Raw genomic sequence first — 23,304 nt, forward strand, 5'->3', positions numbered from 1 at the left:
ATCTGAATCACTATTATGTATTAAGCTATGGACACGGTAACTGAAGTTTGTCGCATATATATATATACCAATCAGAAGTCTTGTTTGTATTTTCTTTTGGAGAATATATATATATATATGTATGTCTACGTGTCCTAATTTAATGCTATGACTGTGTGTATATTTGTTTGTTGGTAAACACAAAAATGTGTGTCTGTGCTAAAGTATATGAGAAAAAAAAAGTAAGTTAACTTCTTGTCTTTTTCTGTCTTGTTAAATTGTTTTTATTCAACTAATGATCATGAACAACATGAATGAAATTTTACCAATTCCGAATTTTCCAATGATCTTCAAATATCTAACGATCATAAATCGTTAGATACTTTCAATTTTAGTTCATTAAAACAAATTTATATATAATAGTACACAAATGTAAATATTGTTATAAAGAATTGATAATGATTATCATCATTGAAAATTATTAATTAATAAAAGGTAATTGTGATTTTAATAGTTATGTTACCTTGAAGAGAGCTTGGACTTTTTGGTTAAACAATTATTAGACATTGGAAATTGAGTAATCAACTACTACAACAACCTTTTTAAAGACCATATCTATAAATGTACTCAATAGTGTTATGTATTATATCATATAATTGGTTTTACTTGAATCAGATTGTATATTCTCTTGGATTATAATCATCAGTGGACATGTGAGACTTATTAACAATCTATTTCTGTACTTTGATTTACAATGAGATATGCTTGTTTGGATTATATAAATTTCGAAATTTACATTCTTATTTAATGACGAAAAAACAAAAAAGTTCAATTATGTAACAACTTAAAATTGTACTTTAGTGTTTATGTAACCATAGCTGTATAAATAATAATTGGTTGACCTATGGAAAGTGATAAGTCTGGTTTGCTTAAATCCCCTCCTTCTGTATTAAGGAGACAAGGTCGAACGAATAGTATACGTGGTCAAATCCGCAGTTTAACAAACAAAATGACTCCTCAACCAGTTAACAAACTGGATGATATAAAATATGAACAAAAGTCAGTAATTACTGAAGAAATTCCAACTACTCGTGTGAATACACGATTATTTAATGCACGTAAGCAATTCTCCAAGCCATCTGTTCCAACAATATCACTCGATGATCAAAATTCACTAACTACTAGTCCTCAATCATCAAGATCCGCATTCAGTCATAAAAAAATGTATAAGACCGACTCAATTGAGTCTAGAACATCAATGCCTGTATCACCATCCGAATCACATTATTCACCCCATTTTGAAAAGAATTTAACACAAGTCACTACAACTATGCGTGCACTGTCAACGTCTCCACGTGTAGGCTCACCGAATGCTTTAATTCCTCCCTATAATAAATCTTTACAGCCTTTGGCTTTTTCATATGATTCCATAAATCCAGACTACCATATAAATAAGGATACAAGTGACAAACATTCGCGTGAAACCTACACTACTAATAATAGAGTTAAACCGAAAGGTCTATTAAATACTAAATCTGAGCTCATCAAAAGTCCTCAAATGACGGGAAAAATTTTTATTCCGATGACATCCTCTGTAATGACATCAGCATCAGCATTAACATCAAATATAAGTGATGATGTTTTATTAGGATTAGTGCATCAAAAATCAACAGAGTCACATGATTCCTCAATAAGCATGCCTAGTGTAACTAGTTCCGGTGGTAGTCCATACACATCAGGTGGTTCACGACTACTTGAACAAAATAAAAAGGAAGATAAGTTATACAGAAGTACTGAAGTTAATTTTTACACAGATGACCAGGGAATAAAGCCAAGTGAACAACATATTGTAAGACGTTCCAGTTATGAAGTAAGTTAATCCATTGTGATATTATCTTATCTATGCGTGTATTTATTGAGTGGTCTTTATGTATTAAAACACTTGTATATTTAGCTTTATACTCACAAACATCCCGGTTAAACTAAACAAATCAAAATAGATAGACATCAACTATAAACTAGTAATATAGTTAACATTACATCCTCATATATTAATTAGTATTTTACTAAGCTTTCATATGAACGAGACTATACTTTAACGAATGCTAGTTTCAACGTAAACATTCCTATGAATGTTTTGTCATACTTTCTCTAGTATCCCTTCAGATTTAGAACATAAAAAGTTGTTTTGTAACTTTTATCGAAAGTTTTCATGTTTTTTTTCTCAGCAAGTCCTTACATAGTAAATGAAAGGATAAACAGTAATAATTCTAATGTTCTATATCAATCATTTTTAACACATTATTACATCAATAAGTTAACTGTTCATAAAAGTATGATTTAAACGTTACTAATACAACTTAATTCAATAATGCGTTGTTTTTTTAACAGGATCACCTAGGATACAACACTGATTATAAAGTTCTTGTAAGAATAGTAATAATCTGGTTTCAAATTTTGAGTCATACAAATAATTAGCTAACTATACATCCATTTCATTTGAACTTTTCACATCCCAACAAGAGATGTAATGTGATGAAATTGAATTTTACCAAAAAATATCTTACAGTATATACTGATGGTCTAGTTAATAATAATTAACATATTAATTACAATCTGTTTAATCGGTTGACATAGTTATCTAAATAACATTTGATCATATTAAAAATACAATGATAAGCATTAGTCTAAGAAGCGTAAGTAAATAAGAATGAATGAACAGCTTCTTCCTTAAAGTTTATGACCCGTTAGCAGTGTACAATCAATCCTAATTCTTGAATATCCTTGAAATGAATTACCGGGCGCTTTATTTAAACCGCCTAATCGATTGAGTTTAACGATTCTGGAGTGAACTATTTAAGAAGTTAGTGATAAAGATATCGGTGAGACTATAATTTATGGGCGAACCAATCAAATTTACGATAAAAGATCTTGAATTTCAGCATGAAGTTCTTTATTCATTTGGTTAAATAGAGTCTTAACGTTTTAGCTGATGTCAGTTCGTGATGAAAACCCATAATCTAGTGTCTATCCCTAACGATCAATTGTAAATCACAATCTTTATCCTTCACACAGGTTTAAAACATTCATTTAGCTCTAGTCAGTAGGTGGATATTCTTAAATTCACTTTAGCGTCGCTCAAAAATCGTCCATAAATTATGATCTCACCAAAATATTGACTATTTAATGCCTACTTCTATGGCACCATAAAACCGGGGTTATTTTTGGCTCAAAATTGTAGGTTTTCATTGATGGGAAGACTCAAGAATAAGAACGGAAAAGCTATTTAGCAGACCATGATTTCTGGAAATTCCATAACTAATTTCGAAAGATTAGAAATCAATAAATATAATTCCTAGAATCTTGATGCAATTACATCGTAAATGTGTTAAACAACTGACAACCAGTCCATTACATATTGTTATTCATTTGTAAGTGGTCCAATAACTTAGTATCATTATTTCACAAACACACTAGATCGATTTATCTAGCTTTGTAAAAAAAACAAACCTAACACCTAATTAACCGAATTCAAAATTATCCGTCAATCGATCAAGCTACTACATCATTAATACACTAGGTTATGCAAAGAATTACAATTCAGAAAAACACACGTTTAGTTATAAATGAATGAAACAATTTTAGAATATTTTATTAAGCTTAAATTCTATTCGATATAACACGAATTCTCGTAAATATATTTTATGTTGTAACCTACTTTATTGTTTGGTACATCTATTTTCTAACTGTGTAGATGTTTTCTGCTTTAGATTTGTGTTAGACTAAATATTTGTGAACCTTAATTGTACCTATTCATGCTCTATAATAACAGTATACAGATTACTGTGATGTTAAGTATTGGAAATCATAATCAGAAACACTTAGACTGTTAGAACATTTTATTCCTTATCTGTCATTTGAATATAAAGAGACGAATTATGTCTCCTTATATAAATGAATAAATAGATGCAAGATACTTAATTGACTTTAATATACCTAATATTATTAGTAGAACGTTTTTCACATACATAGTACTTTTTAATCTTTCCATTAGAAATTACAAATTTTGTGATTTCCTTTAGTTACAGTTGCAGTTATTATATTTAACTATAACTTTTGGGATAAATAACAAATCTATAGGTATACAGATATATATATATATCGTTGTATAATGAAGTTATATACACATAGACATGTACATATATAGGATCTAGCAATTTAACAGATTAATAAATCAACAAACAATAATTAACAACAAATTAGTGATTTTTTTCTCAATGTCTGTGTGACTATACGTATGTGTGCAATCATTTCAATCAATATATTATGCTTTTACCTAAGTTCAATTCCGCTTTTAGTATTTTAATTCATGAATAAAAAGTCAGTAAAACAGTAAATAAAAAAAGACTTTTCTGTCAAATGTACTTTAATAGTTGAAATCATGAGTCAATTGAAGCTAGTCCACTATGGAAAACCTAGAAGCACTGGACGGCCGTTTCGTCCTAGTATGGGACTCCTCACCAGTGAGCATTCACGATCCCGCACCCCGCGAGATTCGAACCCAGGACCTATCAATCTCGCGCACGGGCGCTTAACCGTCAGACCACTTTGCCGGCATCCAACAGTGTTAATGTTTAATTTCAACCAATCCACAAAGTAGCGCCACCGTATACCATTGTCTTTAGTGAGCTGAAATTTCTAAAATCTCCACAAACCCCTTCTGATTTTAAATATTTCCCAATTTAAGCATATTTTTGCTTTATTGTGAATAATTCAATATGAATTAATCAATAATTAGTGACTTAAATATAATTAATAATTAGTAAATTAAAATGTTATTTATTTTTAAAGACTAATTTATAGTTAGTCATTTATATATAAACCTTGGCACTGATTGATTAAAACACTAGTGTACATATATTGATTGAAAGAGAAAGAGATCCTTTCCCTTAATCAATAAAATTTGCCTATTATACATTTAGAAATAATGTAGAAATCATATTTGATATATCAGTAAATGAATATAATGTAATATTTCTTTTATTTACAAGTCATCATATAACTTGTAATTGTCATAATTTTTGCAAACTGAATAATTATAAATAATATTATCCATTTATGATTCCGCTCGCGGGATTTCAACTCAAGGTTTTCGGTCTCGCGCGTAGATGCTTGACCTCTAGAACATTGAACCGACTTCCTAGCTCTCTAGGTTAAGATCATGTGTAGCAATATTATACATAGATCGTTACAGTTAAACTATAAAACTACTTCGTGATATAAGTGAATCTTTGTGACTGGCCAATCCCAATTACACAAATGTTGCATTTTCATTTAACATTTCAATTTATTTCAGTTAGCTTGTTATCTGTTAGTTGTACTATCCACTGATGTACAGATTCTAGGTGGTTGGAGGTAGTCAGCAATGATAATGTCTCAACCTGTAAAAGCTTGGTAACGTATGTTCAAACACGACAGAAAGTATCAGTCTCTTAGTGTTTACATGTATGCCTTAATAGAGAATACTAAATGTTATAGAACATATGTTAAGAGTTTCCTGTTCTTTATTTTCAACCGCCTAGTATTTCATCCTAACTTTATAAATCCTATATTTTCTAAACAGTAATGCACAACATAAATGGTCGATATTTTTAGTATTTCATTCTTCATCAATACTTTTTTTTACGGTTAAAAGTCCAATTTTTACAAAAATGTATGACAGAAAGGTTTTTGTTTTCTCTTCAAATAACCAATAAAATTATAAAAAAGTGTATGGTTCATAATAAGACCAGATGACCAAACACCTATAAATATCACTCTTTAACCTTTTATTATAAACTGTAATTTATTGATTCTGATAAACAGTGTTGTTGTAAAATTATGTCACGTAAATAACATTACATATTGTGATAGATTGTTCGATATCAGTAAACATACAATATAAGGCATGAATTTTGATTTGTTTATTTTTCATCATTTCAATTTTAGTTATTAAAAAAATCCTCAAAATATCATATATAATAAATAAATGGATGACATTTGACAGTGATGACTAGTGGAAGGATGTCAAAGTGGCTTCATATTAATCACAAGTTAACATGAAAAAAAGAAGTCAGTTTTTGGAATAAGTGTAATTTCACTTCATTTCTGTTGTCCACCATTAATGATGAGATAATTTTTTTTCACTCCAAAATAACGATAAGTGGAGCGAACTTCATGTAATGGGTAATTAAAATGAGATATGTACTGCAAATAACAACCCCAAAAGTAATCTTAATAATACATACATTCAGGTATGGACAACCTATTCATACTCCTCTTCACCTAGTAAAATTTTGGGTAGTATTGGAGATTATCATTCCAAGTTAATGTGAAAGAAATAAACGCTGAAAACTAATCATGCGTAGAGACTAGTTCTCAGTAAACGATTGTGAATTATTTAATATATTAATGATAACCTCAATTCTTATTATTTAAATCTTTTGAATTAATTTTGTTGAAGTTTCGTTCTCTCTACCAAAATCATCTATCTGAGCTCTGGATCTTCTCCACTATACCTTTCTGTGTTAAATTTTTTTCCTAGACCCTAATATAAACACAATAAAAAGTATTGTCAGAATGAGGAAAACCTGGAAGCATTAGACGACCCTTTTCTCCTAGTATAGGACTCCTAAGCTGTGCGCATCCACGTTTCTGCACATACGACTCGAACGCAGGACCTTGGGTCTCACGTGCGAACGCTTAAGACCACTGATCCGACATCCAGTGGTGCAAATTTTTGACTTCAATCGATTCATGATACTACACATACGTTCATCCATTGTCTGAAGTGTTAACTGTTTCCACCCGACACCAGTTGGACTCAACTGGTCACAGCTTCTTACTAGAACTCATTAGAACTCCTGAAGTTAATCAATAATGAGCACACAATTATTATCAGGATGAGGATTTGTGGAAATTGCAGTAATTTTTATAGTTGAATTCATGAGATGATCTAAGTGGGATCGTGGGTGCACACTGCTAAGGAGTTCCATGCTAGAACAAAACGGCCCACTTGTGCTTTCAGGTTCTCACTGGTGGTCTAGCTTAGATCAGCTCATGAATTCAACTATTAAAAAGGTGTTATGATTGATTTGGTACTTCAGCTAATACTTATCAGGTAGTAAATTGTCTTTGAAGTCTATAATGTCATTAATAACCACCCACGTCTTCTAAACGGATCCCTTCCAGGACAAAGTAATTAAACATGAGAAATTATCATTATTATCCTACAATATTAAACATGTTGTCAAGTGCATAATGACATTTCTAGAGTTGATAGGATAATTTTTAATTACCAACTAACATTTATGAGAACAGTATCTAACGTAAAGAAGTATTGAGCACCATTTTTATCTCAGATTTAAATTAATAAATTTACTTTCTTGATCATATAATTTTCAGATGTGATATCGACCCTATCGTCATTAAATCACTTACTGATAATGTACTGACTTTCATCTGAATCTGCTTTAATCTTAACAAGCTAATTGACAATAATTCAGTAGGATTCTTCATTTTCGAACAGGTGTTTGAACACTTCATCAAGTAAATATAATCTACAGAATGAATAAATTAAAAATGGAACATGAATGATAATTGCATAATATCATGAATGAATTGAAATTCAAAGAAGGATTTCACATTTGGTAATGAAATAATTCATTAAACCTCATTAAACCCGAATATCTAATTCAAACTGTTAGAAGATAATATAAACAAAGTAAACAAGTGTCTATAACACATTGTCTTTCAACTGTTCTCCAGTTAATATCAATATTGAATGCTAATATTTTGATAGGTTAACACTTAGAACTTATTCAAGTTTTGAAATATACAGTATGCTATTGAACTGTTAGTGATAAAACAAGATTTATCTTCAGGTTTGCATACTTCATAAGTAAAACTATTTATCTGAACTAATTTAGATAATACTGTAAATATTCATTTATGGATTTATAGGTGAACGTATTTAAACTGATTATGATTTGTCATTATTGCTTATCTTATGTACCAAAATAAATATGATAATAATAATATTACTGTAGAATATGAAAAAGAAAGTGCGCTTACTATTACCTTTAATATTGTTTATATTAATGTCATCTGTGCCAAAAATAGTCAAGATTTGATTATGGAAAATAATCCTTAACAGAATATTTTTGTTTTATGACTTACTAAGACAAGACAATCGATGCTGAAGAAAAACTGACAATTGTTACGTTTCTCAATACACCAAGGATCGAACCTAAATCATTCTAGTTCAATAGTTTTAGGTATATACACATAACAAAACACAAAGGTTCTCTTTTTGATTCACAATAAGGTTTAAAAGTATTCACTGTCTGTAACTTAAGAAACGAGATAAAACTTCTATTCTTTGCACATAATCCTTCTACTGGTATCAAACTGATAACAATTTCAGGTTTTTAACATACCAGATTTAGAACAAAAGTAAAAAAGATCAAGTTACATTAACTAAACATTAGAAAATGTCTTTATTTAACGACATTCTTTAATGATATGAAAAGTAAAATCTAGAGCAAACCGTTTGATCTGTCAACTAATGTAAAACATTAACCGATTAATATTTCAATGTCCTTCTGTTAAAATATTACTTAAAATTAGTTACACGTTTACAGTTCAATCAGTATTTCCGTTAGGTAAGTTAACATACAATTTCACCGAACTAAAAATTCATTTATATAAAAAACTGTATTTTATTTTTTTATAACTTTAAAATTAGAGAATTACAACATCTTTTTAGTTCAGATCATATTTAACCTCATAAAAAAATAAATTGGCCTTCATCACCTTGGTGTTAATAAAATTTGATCTGATAACCTTTCCTATTAAAAAGAAAGAGAAAAGAAAGAAAAGAAATACCATATCTAATCAACAACACATTTTCCCTTTTTTTGGTTTTGTTTTGAAAACCGCTTTTAAAAGCGTGTAAACACGTTTTATTATTTTTTGTTAAAATGATTTGACTTGTCATATTAAATTATCTTATCATGTTATGATATATGAGTTAAATTTTAAATCTATAAAATTTTAGTATAATGATTAAAATGACTCATGATTTCAACCAGTGAAATTCCTAAAAATCTCCACAAAACCATTCTGATAATAATTATCTACTCACTAGTGACTGACTTCAAGAGGTACTCCTGGAGTTCCAGTGAGAAGTCGTTACTAGTGAAATTCAACCACTGAAGACAATGGTGTACAGTGGCGCAACTTCATGGGTTGAATAAAGTTAGACATTAACACCGCTGGATGCAGGTCGGCTCAAAGGTCTAGTTGGTTAGGCGCCTGGCGCGAGATTGATAGTTCCTAGGTTCCAATCTCACGGAGTGCGGGATCGTGGATGCGCACTGTTGAGGAGTCCCATACTAGGGTGAGATGGCCGTTCAGTGCCTCCAGGTTTTCCATAATGGTCTAGCTTCAATTGACTCATGATTTCAACCAGTGAAATTAAAAGGTAAGTTACATCCATTTATGGATGATTATTGAGAATAAGTTGAAAAATGGTAATAATGATCTTGTTTCCATGTACACATATGTATGTATATTTGTTAACAAAAACTACTGTTTTTTCCTTTTTCGGTCCACTTAAACAATAATGTTGGATAATATACAATTTTATGTGTTGACCTTTATCAACGTATATAATTTTTTATTACTGTTACTAAGACTCATTCAATTAACCTAATTATGAACAAGGACATTTTTCATACATCAAGTTATATATATGTGGACCAAACCATCCAGCTCAGAGAACAAAACGCCATCGAAATATGCAGATGATAAATGGGAGCGTTATTGTTTGTTTATAGGTGTATGACATTCTTATGTTTATTCTAATCGAGGAAACTTATAATTTTGCAGTCAAAAAGCCAGCAATAATTTAAAGTTATCTGATACTAGCTATTTAATACATATTTATTCTTTCTAGCGGCCATTGTAAAAATATTTACTTGCCTGAGTGTCTTTAAAATAATTCTTTATAAATAATTATCAAGTTGTATTTACTTCTCCTTAATCTTCATCATAGTATGAAAAATCAGTATTAAGCAAGTTACAAATGAAAGTTAAAACATGAATTTAAGACAGTTTCTTATCACAGGTAAAACTTAGCTAATGTCATACAAAAATACATTAAAACATAGTTTTGATCTACCTCTGTCGATTAAGTTTACGATTTAATCACTACAGCTTTCTATTGTTCAATCAGTCAGTCAGCTACAATGTAGGACCAGACACATATATGCATCGGTCCAAGTTGCCATACCTCAATTACACAAGATGGACACCGGACTCATAAAAGTAGTTAATTCAGAGGTGGTAATATATAAAAGAAAGATTGCATTAAGGATACAATACAGGAAGAAAGAATTAGTTCGTAGAAAGAAAGATATGAAGTGATTTTAATCTCTTAGTTTAAGGGAAGACAGGGAGTGTATACACCTACGCCATTGTGATCGATTCCGAGACATGTCACACAGAGTCTCCAACCATTGGTTACGAAAGTCACGCGAACCCCAACCAAGTAGTTTGAATCTACCAACATGGCTCAAATTAGAAGTTAGTGTCTTCAAGGACTGATGCCACGTTTCGGTTTGGCCGCCCCTAACTTTCTTCCAACCATCCCCAACACAGGTTAGCACTGCACGTCGTGGTACTCGGTGTTTAGGCATACGTAACACGTGACCCAACCATCTCAGTTGATGAAGATTCACAACCTCATCAACTGATTTACCATCATTCCCTAATACCCTGCGTCTAACCTCACTATTACTTACCCGGTGATCCCAGCAGATGCCAGCAATATTTCTAAGGCAACTGTGGTCAAATACTAGTAGCTTACGAGTATCTTTTACTCTTAATGGCCACGCTTCGCAGCCGTAAAGTAGAACAGAACGAACTGCTGCTCAGCATATTCATCCCTTAAATGATAGATGGATATCTCGCCTTCGCCGTAGGTGAACCAAACGAGCTTTTCGAATCCGTGCTGAGATTTCGTCAGACACCAACCCATTAGGGCTGATCACACTTCCAAGATAAGTGAGGTTGTCACCTCGTTCGACTACCTCACTCCCTATCCTTAGTTCAGGTGTTGACTCAGACCAGTCCTGAAGCAACAACTTGCATTTAGAAGGGGGAAAAGCGCATCCCAAACATTCTGACATTATTTCTCAGTGCTATCAAGACTGCGTTTTATCAGCGTTTTCACCAAACAGGACTATGTCATCTGCGTATTGTAAGTCGATAAGTGGACCTCCTGGAAGGAGATCAATACCCGAGAATTCAGTAGACGAGAATGTTATTTCCATCAACAGGTCTATGATGAAGTTAAACAAAAATGGAGAAAGTGGACAGCCTTGACGGACATCACTTGAGGTTGCGAAAGCAGATGACAGTTCGCCATAGGCTCTGACTCGACTGGTAGTGTTCGAGTAAAAAGCCTTTACAAGGTTTATGTGCTCCTGGGGTACGCCTTTCAATGATAGACACTGCCACGGAATCTCGCGGTCTACCGAGTCAAATGCTGCTTTTAAGTCAAGAAAGACCACCATTGTCGGACGCCGGTAAGTATGCCTATGTTCTAGAACCTGACGAATGGTGAATATGTGGTCGATGCAGTCACGACCAGGTCTGAAGCCAGCTTGATTCTCTCGTGTTTGCAGTTCACGAGTCTTAGTTAGGCGTCTGATAATTATCGAGGCTAGTATTTTAGATACTATATTAGTTAAACTAATCCCTCTATGGTTGTCACAGGATGATTTTAACCCTCTCTTATATATTGGAACGATAAGTGATTGTGACCAGTCAGATGGGATAACGTCTAATTCCCAGATCTTAGCTAAAATATTAATCAACCTAATCGCTAAAATTGGACCACCATCCTTAAAGACCTCTGGAGCCAATCTATCTGGACCAGCTGCCCTTCCTTGCTTCGGATTAACTATAGCCTTTTGAACTTCTGCTAGATTTGGGGACCTACTTCAATGTTCCATTCACTGTCTGGGAATGGAGGGTAGTTGTAGAGTAGCTGAAGGCCAGCTGAACTGTTCTCTGAAATGTTCCGCCCATCGTCTGGACTGAGAGCAGACGAGGGTGTCGTCTTTTTCCGAAATAGTCTGACTTACACTTGACTTATTAATTTCAGTTTCCTTTATTAGTCTGTAGAGCTGTCTTGTGTTCCTTATAGCCGCCGCCTTTTCCATCTCTTTTGCTTTCGTCGCTCACCATTGCTCACGGTCGTTCCTTAGACTTTTGCTTAACCTAGATCTGATTTGCTGTCGCTCTTCATCGTGTTCAGAGCCTGATGGGATGAGTTTACGAGAATCCATCAGTGCAATAGACCTTGAGTAAATCCATTGGTTCTTTGTAACCCTGTGGTTTAAGTCACTGATAGATGTCACTGCTGTTTCCACAGCTGTTTGTATATCTTTCCAAGCAACATCTGGGTCAACCTCGTTTTCAGAACTACCTAATTGTGACCTCAGTTGTTCCTGGAAGCTACTTTTAGTTTTCTCGCTACTCAAATTCAATTCTAATGGGTCTTTTTACTGTGGCTTTTTTGCGTCCAGTGAGGCGCAAGCAGATGCGTGCTCGTATTAGGGCATGGTCGGAGTCCAAGCAGGTACTCCAGAATGAGCGACAATCTTCTACCGACCCCCTCTAACGATGACTAATGGCAATATGGTCTATTTGAGTCCACTGTTGGTTTGGTGAAGAGGGTCGCCATGTTAGACGATGTCTCTCCTTATGCTTAAAATTTGTGTTTGCTAAAAATAAACTATTGTCTGAGCACAGTTGCAACAGATCACCATTATCTGTTCGTTGTGCCGGAATACTAAAATACCCACCTAAATGCTTTTCTGTTTGGTTTAAACTACCTATCTGGGCTTTAAAGTCACCCCCTATGAGTACTATGTCTGAGCGTTTAGCTTTCTGAAGAAGTTCAGAAAGCTTTCTGTAAAATTCATCTTTCGCATCGTCTGAGCTGCAGTCAGTGGGAGCGTAGGCAGAAACGACGAAAAGGCAACGACGTGTGTCCCTATCCTTCCGAGTTCTTATGGAGCCGTTTAGCCGAACAGCACATAAACGATTGTTAACGGGGATCCACTCTAACAGTGCTTGTTCCGCCCTTATGCTTAGTGCTATCCCTAATCCTGCCAGTCCACGAGAACTGGCCATCGGGTCACCAGATACACAGAGGGTGTATCTCGTTGGCTCTCTGTTTTGTCAAGGTGAGGTCAAGTGAATGACCACACTGGGATCCTGTATGCGTGTTTCAGAGACACAGCATACATCAATGGTACGAGATTTCAGGGTTTTAGCCAAGGAAGCCTGTTGACCGATTTGACATAGGGTGCGTACGTTGTAGGCTCCAATGTGCAGTTTGGCGCGAGGTTTCAGTAGACCTGGGACAGTGTTTTGAGCACTAGAATCGTTGGGTATGTTGACACTTGAGGGGGAAGCCGAAAGAGGAAATTTAGAGGTGAAAGTCGATGTAGGAGGAATAATAGGAATTGAAGAGGGAGGTTGATTATGAATACAGTGGTCTTGAGTGCTGTTAGCGGTATGAGGGCGGTTGTCACTTCCCGGTTGCCCACACCATGGAAGGGTTCTACCGGAGGTACCTGAAAAGGAAATTGATTTAGAGGTGGTCTTAGTGACCCGAGAGCGTGACCGCAGTGCCCAAGGGACAACTGCTTGGGGTCTGTCACACACGATCTTTTTAGAGGTATTTTTGTGTTAGCTCCGTAATTGTTGAGACCTTACCGCCGGAGACGGATATCCGTGGGATAAGGTGAGGTGTACATTTTTAGGGTCGACCTTTTCTAACCCCACCGCTCTTTGTGGGAAGGCAGCATCGCTGTCATGCTGGATGTCTGAAGGAAACACCTTACTGCTGTCACACCTCTGTACAGTCAGCAGTACGACTTCGCCTTCGGACCTTGGGTTTGTTGCTTTTGGTCTTACCGCTCTTCAACCGACCTGCCTGACATGGCAGGACCTTGAGGAACAGTTGTTCCAGACAGTATAGCTCGGTTGCTTCATCACGATAGGCAAGCCCAACCACCACGTCAAGGTAGCAACAACGGTCGGGATATTGTTCAATATTATAATACAAATGTGTTAGTAAGTATAAGCCTAGACATCATGCTAGTTAGAGTCCATCAACGAAATGTATTAATGTTATAACTGTAAATATTAATGATGAGAAGTATGATTTTTTGGTATTACAGCTTTTCCTTCGTAATTACATGTAAGCTTAGTTGATGAATAGGATCTACCACGAAACCTTAGCTCAACGCTTCCATTTGTTCTACTTCAACTTTACATATGCATCATTGAATAATATATCTATAAATGTATGTAATGATAATGACTTCTACACCATTCTTCATATTCAATACAAGTACATTAATATAACCTTGCTTTATTCAAGAATATTTTCTATGATATGTGAAGAAGGGAACTTTTTAAAAAATATTTATACATTCGTTTGAATTTTAATTCTCACAAACAAATTTCAAAGAAAATCACACAAATTGAAAATGTAAACTCCAGATTTCTCCACTTAAATTTACTTAACACCATAAGGTTTATTATATGTGGGGAAGTTTATCACTATTCATACTTTATTTATTTATTTATTTAAAAAGTATACCTTTCAATTTATCTTTCCTTTGTACCGCCTATCAATTACATCAAATAGACAGGTGTTTTCTTTAAGATTATCTTATTTATTTTCTAAACTATAATTTTGTGTGGTTTATTAATTTCAATTCATTTACATGTCTCTAATGGTATTTCTTGTATATTTGAATAATTAGCTTATAGTTTATATCATTTTGATAGATATATTCATACAGTATATACATCGACCAAAAATCGATTTGTATCATTTGCAGATTTATTTGGTGTATGTTCTTAGGGACCTTTTACTTCTGTTTTTTACACCAAACTTTTATATGTTTCATTTATAGTTGATGAACTAGTATAAATAAAATGATGAAAGCGATTACACCTCTCTATTGTCTCTTATATCCTGCTTTTATATATGTGACTAGTATTTTAAAATAATTTATAATGTTGGAGGTTCCTACGGTACATATATTATTTCACAAGTTGAAATCATGAGCCAATTGAAGCTAGACCACCATGGAAAACCTGGAAGCACTGGACAGCCGTTTCGTCCTAGTATGGGACTCCTCGGCAATACGCACCCACGAACCCGCACCACGCGGGATTCGAACCCAGGGCCTACTGGCTTCGCGCGCGAGCACTCAACCACTAGACCACTGAGCCGGCATTCTGCGGTGTTAATGTCTAACTTCAACCAATCCACGAAGTTGCGCCACCGTACACCATTGTCTTCAGTGAGTTCCTATCTCACAACAGACCTGGTTGAACTCCACTGGTAACGACTTCTCACTAGAACTCCACCTACATTATATATTATTATCAATGACAGTAGATTTGTTTTAACAACTTAACTTCTTCGACATTTGAACAAGAAACGTTTGTAGATGTACCGAGTACAGTCACTATCTATTAGAAACTATTTGTTATAATAACTGCATTACACATCTACCTTTTAGAAGTAAAAAACGGGCTTCGAATATGTTTTATACTCCAGACTTTTTCAGTGAAATTAAATGAATTTGGTAGTGAGAAAGGTTCCATCCTTTAGCGTTTGATTATGTGAATTATATATAACACCTATAAACCAGTTAGCATTTAGTCTTTCAGTCAAGTAATTTATATATTTCATGATGATTGTTGCGAGCAATGTTATTGGCTCATTTTAGTACATGATCTAACCAAAGTGAACTAACCAATATGAAAAATAAGGGTCACTGTATTCTATATAAGTGTTTTAAAATTATTGTGCCTTCTCTAACATTTGAGCATCTTCAATAAGATTTTCTGTACAAAAAGTGGTTTGAAATTCAAACGAATTCTAAATGATATCGTACAGACTATACAATTCTACCTAGTTTTCAATATTCCTCTAGCTGATGTATTTTTTTAATGACAAAAACCAACTTTCGAATGAATTCAGTATGAATTTACTCTCCATATTATAAAAAACTACTCAGTAGGTATAGTTTAGTTACTTACTTACTTACTTACTCACGCCTATTACTCCTCGTGAAGGAGCATAGGCCGCTCACCAACATTCTCCATCCAACCCTGCCCTGGGCAATCCTTTCCAGCTCCTTCCAGCTGTTATTCATCTTTTTCATATCTGCTTCTATTTCCCGACGTAATGTGTTCTTTGGCCTTCCTCTTTTCCGTTTTCCTTCAGGATTCCAAGTTAGGGCTTACCTCATGATGCAGTTTGGTGATTTGTGTAATGTATTTCCTATCCATTTCCATCGTCTTTTTATAATTTCTTCTTCAGCTGCAGGCTGGTTTGTTCTCTCCCACAAAAGGCTGTTGCTGATGGTATCCGGCCAATGAATGTTGAGTATCTTGCGTAGACAGCTATTTATAAATACTTGCACCTTCTTGATGGTGGTTGTTGTAGTTCTCCAACTCTAACCAGGAAAAATAATAGTTTAGTTACGAGTAAATAGAATGTTTAATATCCTTATGTCATTATTTGTACTAATTACTAGTTTCAAATTAGCACGATACAACTCTGAAACTAAGAAAAATAAACGATGAACAAGCTTAAAATGCATGTTGTAGTTCTATGTTTTACTAGAATTGAATGAGATTTAATAACAGTTTGAAAAATACATTTTCCAGGTAATCATGGATCAGAAACGTTATAACTAAATAAACTGAACCTTTTAATTCACTTGGTGTTGATTGATTGTATCTTCCCATTGTTATTTAGGACTGCAATTAATCATTCTCTTATTGGTACATATACATCCTGTGCGCATTGTCTCGATATTGTTTTAATTTACAAGCATTATAGTCAAAGATGGTTAGTGGCTAACAGTGGAATCTAGGACGCGTATTTCGTCCTATTTGAGATTCTTCATCTGGACGCACTTGTATTCCAGAGTTGATGTTCACTCTGTGACTCGAACTCAGTACCATTCACTTCAAACGCCATAGCGTTATCCATTCAGCTACTAAGTCCTGATAGCCACCTGCTTGTGCAATGGGGTGAAGTTCAAATAGGTCATTTGCCTTTGATTTTTCCAAGCATGGTTCAGTCTTGCCTCTCATATAAAGCCTAAACTATATGGAATAACAACCATAGTTTTGTGTTCATAAGTGGTTTTTAATATTTCCATTTCTTCTTTGGTCACAAAAAACCCTAACAGATCATTTAATTAATTCCTTTTACTCTTTGTTTCTTTTTTTCCTCTTTTTCTTACTATCTGTGCAGTTCAAACAACTATTTATATGTTTCTTATTATGTTATTTTATCGATTGTTATCCTAATAAGATAACTGCTTCAAGTTTTGACCTAATTCTTATGTCTATAAATTTGTTCATGTTTTCATACTGTTTATTATTCTTCCATTTAAAACTATACCAGCAACCTTATCATCAATCTTTACTTTTATTTCATACAACTAGTTATATAATCTCTTTCACTGTTATTAATGCCTTGATATAGACTAACATTTTTTCAGCGTCAGTATCCAAGGTTTATTTTTTTAAAATATGTTTTGAAATATTCACATCAAACTATAGTTTTCATACTATCGGAAAGTTGAAAAGAACAAGAACAATGATTTGAGCAGAATAGAGTGAATTCATTTTATTTCGTTTAGTTCTCATCAACCGCTTACAACCTATGATATTTAAAAGCCATGAATACAAAATGGGTTTAAATTGCTTTCATGAAACTGTTTAATTGGAAGTTACTTAGAACACACGTTACTACATTATAGTAAGGATATAAATAAATTTAATAGACTGCATAAAATATTGTAAGTATATACGTTACATATAAAAACCACACTTAGTAACGAAAGTCCGAAAGGGGCAGGAATAAATGATTACATAAAAAACAAACGCTAGTAATATGTAAGAGTAAAATGACTAAAGCTCAGTTAATTAAAATAAGATTACTGGTCTAGATGACAGTCGTAATTATGTAACTAATTGGAGAAAGGAGCTGAACAAAAGTTTTGTGATGTAATGAAGGAATATGTGTCACTAAGTCAAAGAAAGATAAACAACCATCTTCCTTTGAATATATACATCAGGTTTCGCACACCTGACAAAAACGACTTCAGCAAACGTCAGAAGTATGGAGTTGGTTGTTTATAAACCACCTTGAAAAATTGCAAGGTATCGACCTGATCTCTTGTATCCGAAAAATGTTTAGTAACTGAGCTGTTTAAAGTAGTTTTTCCTCTTGTTCTAAAGCTTTTTGGAACATGTTCATTGTGGAGCGCAAGCTGATGAATACGTCTGAACCAAAACATAAAATCGAAGTCTACTTTGAATAATTTGTTCATAGATGGTCACTTTTATATGAGCTATCACTGTTTTATATTCACTTGTTTACTAGATTAAGCCTGTTATCTACCGTTGAACATAAGCCGTCGATCAGGATTCTACAACAAACTATGTCTTAGGTAGTCCTTTGCAGTTGTTCTCAAAGGTTGTGTATTCTTTTGATATATGCCTCAATTCCTTGAGCAATAAATTCCATTGTCCACAACGTTTCTTTAAGCTTTCAGCATATTTGGTAATTCGGTATTATGGTTTCTGAAGGGTATGTCTAACCCGCCTTTGGCGTCTTTTCCTAATTTCTTCTTCAGCAGGAAGCCGATTTGATCTTTGTCACAGTAGGTTGTTGCTGATTGTATTCATTAAGTGTCATGAGTATTTATAAATACCTGTACATTTTTGATAGTGCTTGAGTTGATCTCTAAGCTTCAGCTCTGTACAGTAGAACTGTCTTAGTGTTTGTATTGAAAATTTTGACTTTGATCTTGGCTGACAGTTGTTTTGACTTCTACATTTTTTTCGATTACAAAAATTTGGGACGGCTTTGCCAATCCTTACCTTTACATATGCAACAGAGCCTCCTTGTTCATCAATGATGCTGTCCTGTTATGTGAAAATTCTCACATCTTCCAAAGCTTCTCCTTAAAGAGTGATTACGTTGGTGTTCTCTGTGTTGTATTTAGAAAGCATGCTTTTTCCCCAGGGTATATTAAGACCTATTGCTGCAGAGACTACTGCCACACAACTGCCTTCACTTACATTTGTTGCTGTGTATAGGATGGAAAGACTATATCATCTGCGTAGTCCAAAGTCTCTAGTTACATAAAAGCTTCCCATTATATCCCACACTACCCCTCCGATGTGAAGGTCTTTATAATTCAGTCAACCACCAAAAGAAGCAGAAGGGGAGAGAGTAAGCGTCATTGTCTGACACCAGTTCTCACTATGAATGCGTCTGTCAGCTGTCCTTCATGCACGACGTTGCAGTGTGGTCAGTCGTGTAAAATCCGGATGATGTTGACGATGTTCACAGCTACTCACTCCATAGTGTCAAAGAAGTTTCTGTAACGTCCTTCTATCCACACCGTCGAATGCGTTTTCATAGTCAGTGAAGTTGATGTATGGCGAAGTGGTCCATTCAATTGATCACTCAACGATGGTCCGCAGTGTCGTGATTTGGTCTTTTGATCTGGATATTAGGCGTCTATTGAATATTTCATCTGGTTAGGCATCACTCTGTTGAAAACATTTGCTAGTACCAATAGTAATGTGATGCCTGTGTGGTTCTCATATTTGCTGAAATCTCTTTTCTCTGGTATCTTGATGAAGTGTGCTTCTTTTCAGTCCATCGGCACTTGTTCCTCCTCTCAAATCTTTTTGAATGTTTGTAGTTACTTCGATGTCTGACTTCAGTGCTTCAGCTGGTATATTGTCGGGTCCTGCTGCTTCCCCGCTCTTGATCTGTCTGATGGCCATTCTGATTTCTTCCGCCGTTGGTGGATTGTCAACTATAGGAAAATCTGTGTGTGCTGCTTCAATGTCCGGTGGATTCATTGGAGCCGGCCTATTCAGGAGTCCCTCGAAGTGCTCTACCCATCTGTCCCACTGTTGTTGAAGTCCAATGATCGGCCTGCCTTCTTTGTCCTTGACCGGTCTCTCTTGTTTACTATATTTCCCTGCTGGTTCTTTCGTTGTATCATAAAGCTGTTTCATATTTCCTTCTCTTGCAGCTTTTTCCGCCGTCGTTGCTAGTTCTTCCAGGTATTTCTGCTTGTCGGCTTTAATGCTCTTCTTCACTTGCTTTTTTTCTTCTATGTACTCAGCCTGTGCTTGGACTTTCTGTGCTCTGGTTCGGCTGTTGTTAATTGCTGTCTTCTTGTCCTTCCTTTCTTTGATCCAGTCCAGTGTTTCTATAGATATGCATTCCTTATGATGATGCTTCTTGAGGCCCAGAACCTCTTGACACATTGAAGTTAATGCTTCTTTGATGCCTTTTCAGTTGTCCTCGATAGTAGTTTCTCCTTCTTTCAGTAGATCCTGTAAGGCTTGGAACCTGTTGTTGAGAGCTATCTTGAATTCATTGAGTTTGTCAGAATCTCGAAGGAAGGCTGTATTGAACCTTTGTAGTGTTGTTTGTCCAGTTCTTCTTAAGCTTCAGTTTTAACTTGGCCACAACTAGGTGGTGATCTGAAGCTATGTCAGCTCCTCTCCTGGTTCTCACACCTTCCATTGTCCTTCGGAACTTTTTATTGATGCAAATATGATCTATCTGGTGCTCTGTGGTGTGGTCCGGTGAGATCCATGTAGCTTTGCGTATAAGTTTGTGTGGAAGTATTGTGCCTCCTATGACCAATTTGTTGAATGCACACAGATTTGCAAACCTTTCCCCATTTTCGTTTCTATCTCCCAGTCAGTCCATGTCGTCCCATGGTATCTTCATATCCGGTGTTGTCTACTCCGACTTTGGCATTTAGATCTCCCATTAGAATGGTGAAGTCCTTTCTTGGGCACTTCTCTATGATTGATTGCAGCCTCTCATAGGATTGATCTTTAATGTCGTCATTGCTATCATTGGTGGGTGCATAACATTGGATAATATTCCTTGTGATCCCCTTTTTTATTTTGAAGGATAGTTTTAGAACCCTGGATTCGTAAGATTCTCATCCGATTAGTGCTTTTCATGCTTCTTTGGACAGCATCAAAGCAACTTCCTGCGTTTGCGGATCATTTTCATCTTCTTGACTGGAGTACAGCAGTATCTCTCCCGTACATAACCTTTGCTGTTCAGCTTGGGTCCAATGTGTTCCAGTTATTTCGAAAACCGAAAAGCTATATCTCTTCATTTCCGCAGCTGTTCGATCTGTCCTTCCGAGCTCTCACATTGTGTATATTGTTCATGTATATTGTTGCTCTGGTTGCTAAACGGAATATCACCCTCCTGTCTTCTGAATAATATCGGCTTTCATCGCGAGATGTCATAACTCATCTAGATGAAGATCTTTCAACTTGGGGGATGCATTTAAATGGTTAAAGTTATTTTATCTGGTTAGCAGATTTTCATCAAATATGTCTCCTATGGGATGTGGTTGCTGCCCCCATGCACAATCCTCCTCTATCACCCGGGATACAGGCGGAGTTGTTTTATTCTTACCAAATATAAAATTCTAATTTTAAGTCATATCGGAATTTGTTCTACAAAACTGTACTGAACTTAAAAAAAATTATTTCTGTTCTGGTGGTAAAATAGATATTAATATATTAATAACCATTAGTATGTATTTAACTAATCATAATCTTTATGCACATCTTTGTTTTATGAATAATCACTAACGTGGTACCTGAGTGTACCTGTATCGTAATGCAGAATAGTCTTCATGAAGTCTCCATTAAAATCAACTAACTCATACCATTATATAGATGTTGGAATGATGTTCAGGTCACGGTTAAGAAAGTAAAGGTTAACAAACTTAAAATAACAAAAAAGAACACATTAAGAGTGTAAAAAAGCTGTGCAATTTGTAGCTAGTAAGTAGTTGATATCAACACGTTCTATAGCTTAATGATATACAAACGATAGTTTTCTTCTCTTCCACAAAGCGAAACTATGAATTATCAAATACAGTTTAAAACAAGGCATATTAAACAATAATAAAGTTACAAGATAATGTAGTAAAAGTTAGAAGAAATCTACACTAAATACCACAACATTACGAAATATTAATTACCATTTACATTCTTTTAGATTATAAACTTTTTATCAGAAATATATACAGTTACAAAAGTATATAGAACTATGATTCTGATTTCATTCAAGAAGATTGAATTTCAATAATCTAGTTGCCATTATATAAAACTCTTATGATTGATCTATCCATTTACTCAGCTATCAAAGAAATAAATATTTACAAACAATCTAAATGTTACATGGTTTTCTGCATTTGTAATGAACCAACAGAACTAAATCCAAAAATTGATTAACATTAGGTTATTTGTTGTCAATAATTACCATACTAACAATAAAGAATATTGTCTTTTAAAGTTTCTTTATATTATCTAAATCTTTTGATAATTTAACTAATGATCCTATTTTTTGTAATTTACTCTATGTTGATTGGATTGAGTACAGATATTCAGAAGTTAATAGAACTTATACAATAAATATGCTTCATTCAAACTAAGAACAATTGCCAAATATCAATTTCATACTTTATTGAACTTTTATTTATTTTTAAAACAACAGGGTAAATATTTTTATGACAAAAAAAAGAAGAATACACTAAACGCAAAACAATAAACAGTGATTGTGTATTATGGGTAATTAGTTTTTATCGAGGTCATAGGTAATTTGAACAGGTAATTCTACACATTCTGATAAATGTTAATTAGGTGACCAACTTAATGAAGAAACGTTCTTTTGTTTTTAGTATGGATAATATGTACTTATATGAGAATTGCAATAAAAATAAGAAAGAAAAATAGACTAAGATGAGGTCAAAGTATATTAAGATAGAATAACGGTGTTTCAATTGTGAGATTTAGCGTTTTCAATAACTTCAGAAGTTTGATTACAAAATAGAATAGTTTTATAAGAAAAAGAGAATTCAGCGAAGAAAATTTTCTTTTCGACGAACTCATTTACCTAAGTTGTACATTCGTATATATAGTTATATGGAAAATGTATGTCTATAGGAGGATAGAAAAGATTGCATCACAAAAAATGGATTCCAGAATAAATAACAAATGAGGTTACGTACAAAGGGGCACCAAATACATATGCTCCACAAGTAGGTGGTTTTCCTAAGGGGCCATACCCGAAGCCTTCGACTTAAAGGTCTG

General features: G+C 34.3%; 1 protein-coding gene across 2 annotated transcripts in view; it reads left to right on the plus strand.

Annotated features, from left to right (window-relative positions):
* The first annotated feature begins 34 nt into the window (after positions 1-34).
* The window catches only part of MS3_00001581 (uncharacterized protein), a 79,198-nt gene continuing 55,928 nt past the window's right edge, over positions 35-23,304 (plus strand). Inside the window, exons 1-2 of one of the 2 annotated variants that reach the window (XM_012940559.3) lie at positions 403-474; positions 510-1,849. In XM_012940559.3, coding sequence (XP_012796013.2) covers positions 884-1,849 — 966 coding nt within the window. In that variant the 5' untranslated portion in view covers positions 403-474; positions 510-883. Of the gene's footprint in view, positions 222-402; positions 475-509; positions 1,850-23,304 lie in introns of those variants that run through there. The other variant, XM_051209046.1, reaches the window with a different exon arrangement.

This window comes from Schistosoma haematobium, chromosome 1 (genome assembly GCF_000699445.3).
Source record: "Schistosoma haematobium chromosome 1, whole genome shotgun sequence".
NCBI lineage: Eukaryota > Metazoa > Platyhelminthes > Trematoda > Strigeidida > Schistosomatidae > Schistosoma > Schistosoma haematobium.